The sequence below is a fragment of the Saccopteryx bilineata genome, chromosome 2 (genome assembly GCF_036850765.1).
Source record: "Saccopteryx bilineata isolate mSacBil1 chromosome 2, mSacBil1_pri_phased_curated, whole genome shotgun sequence".
Classification (NCBI taxonomy): domain Eukaryota; kingdom Metazoa; phylum Chordata; class Mammalia; order Chiroptera; family Emballonuridae; genus Saccopteryx; species Saccopteryx bilineata.
The window spans coordinates 274,807,351-274,817,656 of NC_089491.1; the positions used below are offsets into that span (position 1 = coordinate 274,807,351).

The following is a 10,306-nucleotide window of genomic DNA, read 5'->3' on the forward strand; positions in this document are numbered from 1 at the left end:
TGTAAGCTCTGCTCTAAGCCCCTTAACCAAGGTTAACGTTTTTTTGCCATTTACGGTGACAAAGACTTGATTATTAAACCCATTTTTCAGATGGCACAACAGAGGCTCAGAAAAGCCATGTGACCAGCTGTCCTCCACTGGAGGGGCAGCTCCCCTCCTGCCTTCCTCTCCCCACCCACACCCACCTGCTTGGTCCCAGCAAGGCGCTTCTTGCCCCTGTCCGCCCTGTCCTACACTGTTACAAACAAAGCAGAAGGCGGCTTTCTGTGTGGGAACGACCTCTAGCAGTGTTCCCTCCTATTTTCTGCTGTTTCCCTAAACATCACCAGGTTCCAGCAATACCTCCAGATCCAGACCCCAGCCCACCATCTGGGTGGAACCCTGTCCTGAATACCGGGCAGCCCACTGCAAAGCCCACGGGCTACGAGCCAGTTCGAGGACAGCCACTCCGAGCAGCAGCATGTCCTGCTAGACAGGAAGCCTTAGCTCTGAGATTCACTACGCAAAGCTTCCAGCTCTTTCTGAAGTTCTAGACCCTGCCCCCACCCACCAGAGCATCTCAGCCACTGTCTGGGGTGGGGAAGGGAGGGACATCACTGTAACAGCTGGCTGTGCCTGGAAAAGGCCCTGGGGGGCAGGGGAGTGAGGACCACTTCCGAAAGAGAAACCCATGTGCCAAAACGACCAGAGAAAGTATAAGAAGAATGAAAAGAGAGTGTGAGAAAGAATTCGTGAGAGAAGACGTTTTCCATTCCCTTCATAGAAGGAAGCCCGTGTTGTAACTTTGTCACCTGGCCCAGCCTCAAAAGTATATAAGAAGCCTTTGATTTCTAAAGAATTATTATTATTTTTTTAAGCAAGAGGAGAGTAGGCAGAGAGACAGACTCCCGCATGCTCCTTGACCAGGATCCACCTGGCAAGCCCACCTGGGGACGATGCTAGAAATCAACCAAGCTATTTTTGGCACCAGAGACTGACACACTCAAATCAACCAAGCTATCCTGAGAACCTGGTGCCAACACTCAAACCAACTGAGTCACAGGCTGTGGGACGGGAAGAAGGAGAGAAGGGGGTGAGGAAGGGGGAGATGGTCTCGCTTCTCCTGCGTGCCCGGACAGGGAATCAAACCCGGGACATCTCTGCACATTGGACTGGCGCTCTATCCACTGAGCCAACTGGCCAGGGCCTCTAAAGAATTCTTAGACGTGAGTGTTGGGATTTTCCTGGAGGCCACTGGGGACAGCAGGTTCCTGAAACCCAAGTTAGACGACCGGGTCTGATGGGAGGAGGGGACAGATGGAATGATCACAGAGCAGGGGACATAATCACTCTGTGCTTTTCTCTCCGTCTGTCTGGGGCAGTGGTCGGCAAACTCATTAGTCAATAGAGCCAAATATCAACAGTACAACGATTGAAATTTCTTTTGAGAGCCAAATTTTTTAAACTTAAACTATATAGGTAGGTACATTCCTTATTAAGGTAGCACATGGTATTTTGTGGAAGAGCCACACTCAAGGGGCCAAAGAGCCGCATGTGGCTCATGAGCTGCAGTTTGACGACAAGGGGTCTGGGGTTTTGGTCACCAAGGTCTCCCATGAGTTCGACTGCCTCTATTTCTTCGGGAAGAAAAAGAAATTTTCACTTTCATTGCTTAACTAGGAAATAATTTTTAAAAAAATCAATCGACGTGACAAGGACATTTTTAAAGGCTAATTTAGCGAAAATTATATAAGAAAATGAAGAAAGTCATTTCCCCCCCTCTCTCCACGCATATGGATCTGAGCTCTATTTATATGCAAATGTCGGAGGCCCGGAGCCTGTTTTATGTGTTACACTTTTGAAATAGCGCCTATTTCCTAAACCTTAGATTAATGAAGTTCTGATAAAAGAGTGAGCCCTTTCAGAAAGGGCGTTTGAGAAGCAACATTCCCGAAAGTAAATTTCCTAACCCGTTTTCCTTTCCCTCGGCATGAAAAGCCGCAATGAGTAATTTTGAGATGCAATCTATTCCTTTGATTTCCCCCGCATGACTCTGTGACCATGTTGCTCCTTTAAGAATAAAAAAAAAGTTACATTAAAAGAAACAAACAAACAGCAGCGTCGTAGAAACACACCCGAGCGGGCAGGCGGCCCGTGTGCTATGGCACCAGCTCTGCCTGGGAGTTATCTGCAAAGTTGCATCTGGGTAGTGACCTTCCCCACCCCAGGGAGAGAGCATATAATGAAAATGAGCTGAATACTTTTTGTTTTTAATCCACAGATGTGTTAAGAAGAAACTGTAACGTGCTTGGGAGAATAATTCCAAAAAAAAAAAAAAAAAAAAAAAAAAACCCAAAAAACAGTCTACCAGAGAGAGGTGCTCCTTTGGAGAAAGTCTGCCTCATTCTTAACCGCTGTGCGGCAGAAAAGCAAGCCATCGGGGTAGAGCAGCCTTATTTCTATGGCTCAGGGTGAAAGCCGGGCAGCGGTCCTTCACGTGGTGTTCCTTGTGATCCAATTCACAAGGCGGGGGGTGGGGGGCAGACAAGTCAAATCCAGCCCGGCCACTGCCAACCAACCAAGGGGAAGTCCGCCAGCGGTCTAGCCAGTGGTCCTGCAGGGAGTGCTCATGTGTCTGTTTGTATATTGGAGTCTTTTGTTCTGTTTGCTTTTTCTAAAATTATTTTTATTTATTCATTTTAGAGAAGAGAGAGAGAGAGAGAGAGAGAATGGGGGGGAGGAGCGGGAAGCATCAACTCCCATATGTGCCTTGACTGGACAAGCCCAGGGTTTTGAACCGGCGACCTCAGTGTTCCAAGTTGATGCTTTATCCACTGCACCACCGCAGGTCAGGCCTGTTTGCTTTTTCTGTCTGCAAAAACGAGGTGTGTGTGTTCCCCTTAGTGCCTACGCTGGCTCCCAGCCCTCATTGTCCCGGTTCCTTCCTGTGAGCCATTGCGAGCAGAACCCCAAGAAGGAGCAGTCAGGGGCGTCTTCTTAGTGGCTGACCTGCAGATGTCTCATCTGGGTGCTCAACACCGTCCTCGGAGAATGCCCTGGTCCATAAGGCAGCCCCCGGCGCTATGAACGAGACTGGTTTGGGAGGTTTAAGTATTTGTAGGCACAGACAGATAAAAATAAGTAGTATTTTTATTAGGACAAACACCTAAGTCACAGTTGATAGGGAAACATACCTGTTCCGACTGACATACAAGTTCAACTTAAGAACAAACCTACAGTGCATTACATCTATGCAATGGAATGCTACTCGGCCATAAGAAATGATCACCTACTGACGTTTACAACATGGACGGACCTTGAGAACATTATACTGAGTGAAACAAGTAAATCAGAAAAAGCTAAGTACTATATGATTTCACACATAGGTGGGGTGTGACACTGAGACTCATGGACACAGATAAAAGTGAAGTGGTCACCAGGGGGGAGGGGGGAGTGAAGAGGGACAAATATCTGGTGACAAAAAATGATTTGACTTTGGGTGATGGTGACACAACACCATCAGCAGTTCAAATGCAACAGAAATGTCTACCTGAAATCCATGTATTCTTTTTGTTGTTGTTGTATTTTTCTAAAGTTAGAAGCGGGGAGGCAGTCAGACAGACTCCTGCATGTGCCCAACTGGGATCCACCTGGCATACCCACCAGGGGGCGATGCTCTGCTCATCTGGGGTGTTGCTCCGTTGCAACTGGAGCCATTTTCTAGCGCATGAGGCAGAGGCCATGGAGCCATCCTCAGCACTTGGGCCAACTTTGCTCCCATGGAGCCTTGGCTATGGGAGGGGAAGAGAGAGATAGAGAGGAAGGAGAGGGGGAGGGGTGGAGAAGCAGATGGGCACTTCTTTTGTGTGGCCTGGCTGGGAATTGAATCTGGGACTTCCACACGCCAGGCCGATGATCTACTGCAGAGCCAACCAGTCAGGGGAAATGTATGTATTCTTATTGACCAATGTCACTTCATTAAATTTAATTTCTAAATAATAATAATAATAATAAAAACAAGCCCACAAGAACCTATCTTGTTCATAACCCAGGCACTGTCTGTATCTCCCTCTGGTTCTGTTTCTCTAGTTGAACCCTGACTGAGATACACTCTCAGCTGAAAATAAATTCATCCAGGTATTACTGAGCTCACAGCATATCCAGACTGGATGCATTTAAAGAGGGGAGGGTGAGGCTGGGGGTGCTGGGTGGGAAAGGTGAAGGGATTAGGAGGTACACCTCAGTAGTTACAGAACAGTCACGGGGACGTGAAGTCCAGCACAGGGAATGTAGTCAATAATATCGTCATGACTACATACGGAGCCAGGTGGGCACAGGAAACATCAAGCTTCTGACTCAGGACCAACTAGAGAAAGCCAGTTATGCACCCGAACCCATCACAGTAGATGCTCGTGTCTTGCTCACCAGCTTCCCCAGGTCAGCAACCTCTCCGGCCCTAGCAGACCCGAGCCTGCCTTGGTCTCCGCCGTGAGCACCCTTCCACCTGCCTTCCCGCCTCTGCCAAACCTGGAGGTGGGGGTGGGGCCTGACTAATAAACAGCCCAGTTGTCTTCATCTGCACGACCTTCATTTCTGTGGCTGCTACCTGTTGTAGAAAGCATCCCTCCTGGGTGTGCCTTCCTCCCACTAGCGTATCATAAAGGCACACGCCGTTTGTAAACTGGGTTCCCTCGCTATGCATCCGCACAGTACCAGTTTTCCCTGCCAGGGAGCACCTACCACAGTTGTAACTGCATGAATAACTGTGACATGAGTTGTTGCAATGCCTGCCTTAGTCCCTTGATTCCATGACGGACTGTCCAGGAGCTGAGTGGAGTCTGTCCATCCCCACATCAAAAACCTCTAACTTGGCCCTGGCTGGTTGGCTCAGCGGTAGAGCATCGGCCTGGCGTGCAGGAGTCCCAGGTTCGATTCCCGGCCAGGGCACACAGGAGAAGCACCCATCTGCTTCTCCACCCCTTCCCCTCTCCTTCCTCTCTGTCTCTCTCTTCCCCTCCCACAGCCGAGGCTCCATTGGAGCAAAGATGGCCGGGCGCTGGGGATGGCTCCTTGGCCTCTGCCCCAGGTGCTAGAGTGGCTCTGGTCGCAACAGAGCGACGCCCCGGAGGGGCAGAGCGTCGCCCCTGGTGGGCGTGCCAGGTGGATCCCAGTCGGGCGCATGCGGGAGTCTGTCTGACTGTCTCTCCCCGTTTCCAGCTTCAGAGGAATAAAAAACAAACAAACAAACAAACAACAACAACAACAAAAAAAAACCTCTAACTTGGCCTCAGACACAGACCATCGTCAAAAAACAAACAAAAACAAAAAACAAACAAAAAAAAAACTTAGCCAATGAAAGATAAATGAGTGACCTCGATATCGGTTCACTCTTCTATGAAAAATAGGAAATGGATCCTCAGAGCCCACGTGAGCCACCCCAAAGCCCAAAGCCTCTGCTGGTAACCGACGAGGGAAGTTACTCTTCACAACGAACATCACTTACAAGCCGTCCTCACGAGTCTGCGCACGGTGCCTCCAGCTTCTGCTAGAGAAACAAACAGGTCGTGTGTGCTCCGGTGATGACTCGCATTCCATCCATTGCAGTCTCTGGCCCATTTGAACGTGCTGCGGGGCCATCACCTCATTCAAGCGGCCGAGCGGGGCACACGGCTGCGCCCAGCCCAGCGAGACAGAAGGCCCCGTGTGGCCAGGAGCTGTGGGCTGGCGTGCCCGGGGCTGGCCGGGCTTCCTCCCCGAGTTCAGCATTAATACAGTTACCTCCTCGGGGCAGGGACTGAGCAGGTGAGCTTAACCAGTCCAGGTGGGGTCAGGTCAGATCAAACCTACCTCCCGTACCGATCATGTTGGTGAAACCGGATGGGCCTGGCCCTAAGTCAGGGGGGGTTGTGGAGTACGGTCTCTTCTCTGGGAACGGGAGCTTAGTGTCACGGGGGTTCTCTTGACACTGACCCCCAGTCTGCTGTGGATGGTTCAGATGGATGGGCCTGTGGTCTCCAATCATGAATGTCTGACAGACAGATCCTCTGGCAACTGTGGTGCAATATTTGTCTGAGGCAAGTGTCTGTCTGGCCTAGCTGAATATTTCAGGTTGGGGGGGGGGGTTCTTGCTAAAGGCAGAGGAATAAGATAGAAGGGTCAGCGGTGAGGACCTTGATCAGATATTTGAGAGTGATCAGATATCAACATTGGACATTTTTGCTACAACTGGACTAAGCCGGCCAAGGAAAGGCCCAAGGAGGGGGCCTGACTCAGGTGTGACCAAGAGCAGAGTCTTGGTCATCTCTACAGAGCAGTCTGTCCCTCTCTGCGCCCCACCCCTGCCACCGCCAGCTCCTGGCAACCACCAGGCTGCTTTCTGTCTCTATCGAACATTATTATTCTCTGTAGAATAACAGAGACCTCAAGAGCTAGGCTATCTGTTCTCCCTGAACCAAACTACCATGTCACTCATGTCGAAGCAAACAAAAATGGAGTCACTTACGTCAGGGACCAAGTGGAGACGGACGGTCAGCGCAGACACAGAGGAGACTTCACTGGACCGCGTGGGCGTTCACAGCTCAGAAATGAGCAGAGGTCGCCAGTGCTCCCCGCACGCCGGGTCTGTTCACGCCATCCCTTACGACCTTGTTCCTGGCTCAGCCACCCCGATCCAAGGAGGGAACTAGACCACTGGACGACCAATAAGCTGGAAGAGCGAAATCACCGCCATATTTATCCCAAGAAACTCCCATGGTCGGCAAGCAACCCAGACGCTTTGCTGCTGTAACCTTGAGTTCCTCGGCTTGCAGGTTCAAAGCCTCTCAATCCACTCCTCTTTCTGCTCGGTATATGCCTGTCTGCAAAGCCTGGATTCTGACAACACCCCCCCACACACACACACTCAGTGGGCCAAGCCCTCCTGCAGCTGTTTTATCATCGTAGACCACAGTCTCTCCAACAGTGATCCCTGAGGCAACACCATCAGCATCACCTGGGTGCTTAGTACAAACAGAAAACGATTGCCTTCCCCCACCCCTTAGACGTACTGAATTAAACCAATGTGATGCTTATCAGTCTAATACGCTCTCGACTTTGAGGCGCGTGGTGGAGCATTTAGGGTTTAAACGTGTCATACCTGCAATTTCTTTGGAAATGATTTGATGACTGTTAGGTATGGACACAAAACGAAGTCAACCACATATGAACGGCTGCTGAGTCCAGGTGACGGGGATACAGGCTGTGCATTGTAGTCAAACTTATAGTGTGCTCAAATATCAACAATAGCATTTATGTATATGAGAAAGAGAGAGAGAGAGAGAGGGAGGGAGGGAGAGAAGGGACAGTCCTAGAAAGAACACACTCAGCCTCTCTTTAGCTGGGATTTCCTCTCTGGAACATTCCCCATGGCAGGAATTGTTTGTTAACTTCCTGAAAGCCGCCTGCCCCCTCTTTCCTGGCTTCCAGGAAGGACCCTGCTTTGACTGAGACGTGCCAAGAGGCTCAGGGGATAAATCATAGTTGCTCTAAATCCCTCATGGCAATACCCGTCCCCCTTGCCAGAGACTCACTTTTCCATCCTGCTTTGCAGTCAGGGGAACACATGACCCTGTGTCCTTGGTTACAAAGATGCATAAGGGAAAGTGTGCTGTCACTGTTGTGTTTGCTTATCTGTTACCCTCCCCACCCTTGAATAGAAAGTGGCAAAGAAAAAGACAGTTCTCTTCTCTTCAGATGCTGTCACCTGAGAATGTGATTCATGGAGAAAGTGTAATTCACGGAGCAGTTGCAGCAATCTTGTGATCCTGAGAAAAAATACAAGAGAATTCAGAGGCTGCAGGCAGAGGCGTTAGGAGTCAGATGGTCCTGGTGCTGCTCACAGCTCTGGCGTCCGCTGGCTGGCTGGCTGGCTGACCTGGGCCAAGGTGGGTTTTCACTGTACCTCCCTGGCACTCTGGGCACCTGCTTCTTCACTGTGCTGGTCTCAGAATAAAGGGAGGTGCTGTATGCAAAACATCCATCTCAGGGTTGTCTAGGATCCTCAATAGAGACAAAATACAGTGATGGCGATGAGGCTAAGAGGGTTAGAAATTTGCCCGGCTAATTAAGCAGGAAGGGAGCTGACAGCTTTTCTAACAGCCTCTCCAAATTGGTTGTTAAAATTACCTCTTCCTTGAACAACAAAATAAAAGATAAAAACAAAATTAAATTCCCTCTTTTAAACTTCCTGGAAACAGCTCATCGTGTTTGTGGCCACTGGGATTGGGTGGCTCTGCCTTGCAGAAAGCTGTCCGTCAACACGGCTGCCCTGGCCCTGGGCCCCTCAGTACTCAGTTGACTTTGAAACTGATTCTTGCTATTAGTTTTCTCTTCCTGTTCAATTTCTCAATTCTCTTCTTCCATTAAAAAAGAAATCTACATCAGGATGAATTTTAAGAATTCGGGGAGCAACAGAAGCTGAAGCTCAGGGCTGTTTACGTTTCACAGAGAGCAAGAGCAGTCGGAACCCACGGCCTCACAGGACCCGCAAAGGCCTCGGGAGAGGCATGCATGTGTGACCACCAGCCCCGGCTGTGCAGGGTGAAGAAGGGACACCTCGGAATGGAAGGGACCTGGCGTGAGTCCCTGTGCATCTGTCCACTACTAATGGCTCACCAACACCATTTCTAATCCAAACCCATGGCTCCCCCAGAATAGAGACTGCCTTCCTTAGCTTGCTGTGTGCTCAGATGTGGCCGGATAACTAAGTCCTGAGGGTTCTTCCCATGGGACGTGAACACGGTGTGGGTGTCGCCCTCAAAATGACCAAGTCCCTTGCAACCATGAACATGGGGACAACAGATGAAGGATACAAAGCCACCAAATACAAGAAACGAGGACCCTATGAGACGATATCACAGAGCAGGGCTGGCTCACCATGCAAGACCCCACACCCGCTGCTGAATGGCTAGGCGTGATAAACAAGATAAGAGGTAGACATTTAATGTCACCGCGTGTTTGGGGCTCCCTGACGCATCAGTGTAGCCTGTACCCTGAATAACATCTCCGATTCAGCCCCTGGGTCGAGCCGTTGCCAGGATGGCGTTCCATCATGGGCCTGGCTAAATAAGGTGCTATCCATACATCATCCCTTCTTTACAGATTGGGAGAAAAATAAAACAACAACAAAAGCCACGTCTCATGAAGAGACAAGTGTCTAAAGGGTCTTGAACCCATGTCTTCCAAACACAAGTGTCCTTTCTGACCTGCTCAATGAAACAATCCTTGCTGTGCCCGTAGAAATGCATATGGCACATCTGAGACGGGATCCTGGGGCCAGCAAATTAAGTGGTCGCCGAACGCCCACGATGACCTTGGTCAGGCAGAGATCACCAGCAAAGGGGTAAAGAAGAAAAAGACATCCAGTTATCTTCCCCACGGCCTGGTAACAAACACCCACCTGACACAGTAAAAGATGCATGCCTTTGACATGCCCACTTCCACACGGATGATGGATTACCTGTGCAGAGCGCTGGGCTCATCCGAGGGGGCTGGTGAGCGATCACCCACTGCCACACAGAACAGATGCCCTCACCTGTCCGCCTCCGTTCTCACAGAAAAGAATGCCTCCTGTCACTCACAGCAAATATACACATGTCGCCATGAGTCCAAGGCCTGATTTTATTTTACTTTCTCATGTTGGGCTCGGTTCTGTGACACTGTGCCTTACCACTCCGAAAATGTCAAGTAAAATATTATAAATCTCGAGTGGTTTTTTAAAAAAAAGAATTTCACCAGAGTCTCTGAAGAACCCCGTGGCACGTTTCCAGGTTGGATCTGAGACCTCTGTTGTAAGGCAATTAACGCCCCGTGACCCACGGAGGCATTTGCGTCTAACAGGGAGGAGAGGGAGGCTAAGGTTTATTAGCCTACAGAGTTTAAATCAGAGCCGATATTACTCTTGAAAACCTCTTATTGATTGCAACGTCCAGGAAACGAGCTATCACATGCACACTAATAGATGGTATAGAATAAACCATGTCCAAATATCTGAGGGCGTGGCTTGTGTGTTTACTAGCCTGACACAGCGTTGAACTGGCTTGATTTGAAGAAGAACAGGACCTCAATCCTTTTTTTACTTACTCCTGCATCCTGGGACAGCAGTCACCATTCGAAGGATAAAACTCAACATCCTCATTCCTTTCACTCTAAGTCGGAGTCAGGGGTTTGAAGATGTCGCAGAGGGAGGAGCCGCTGGTCAGGAGCTGGCTTGCTCTCGAAGCGGACGACCGAGTCAAAGGGCGTCCTGAAGGGTTGAATGGAAACCCAGTTCATAGCAGCAGTCAGTGAA

General features: G+C 49.8%; 1 protein-coding gene across 1 annotated transcript in view; it reads left to right on the forward strand.

Moving 5' to 3' along the window:
* Nucleotides 1-5,748, forward strand: part of LOC136322512 (uncharacterized) — a 138,731-nt gene extending 132,983 nt beyond the window's left edge. The window contains 1 exon segment of the mRNA XM_066254476.1: nt 5,584-5,748. Coding sequence (XP_066110573.1) covers nt 5,584-5,748 — 165 coding nt within the window.
* The last annotated feature ends 4,558 nt before the right edge of the window (nt 5,749-10,306 follow it).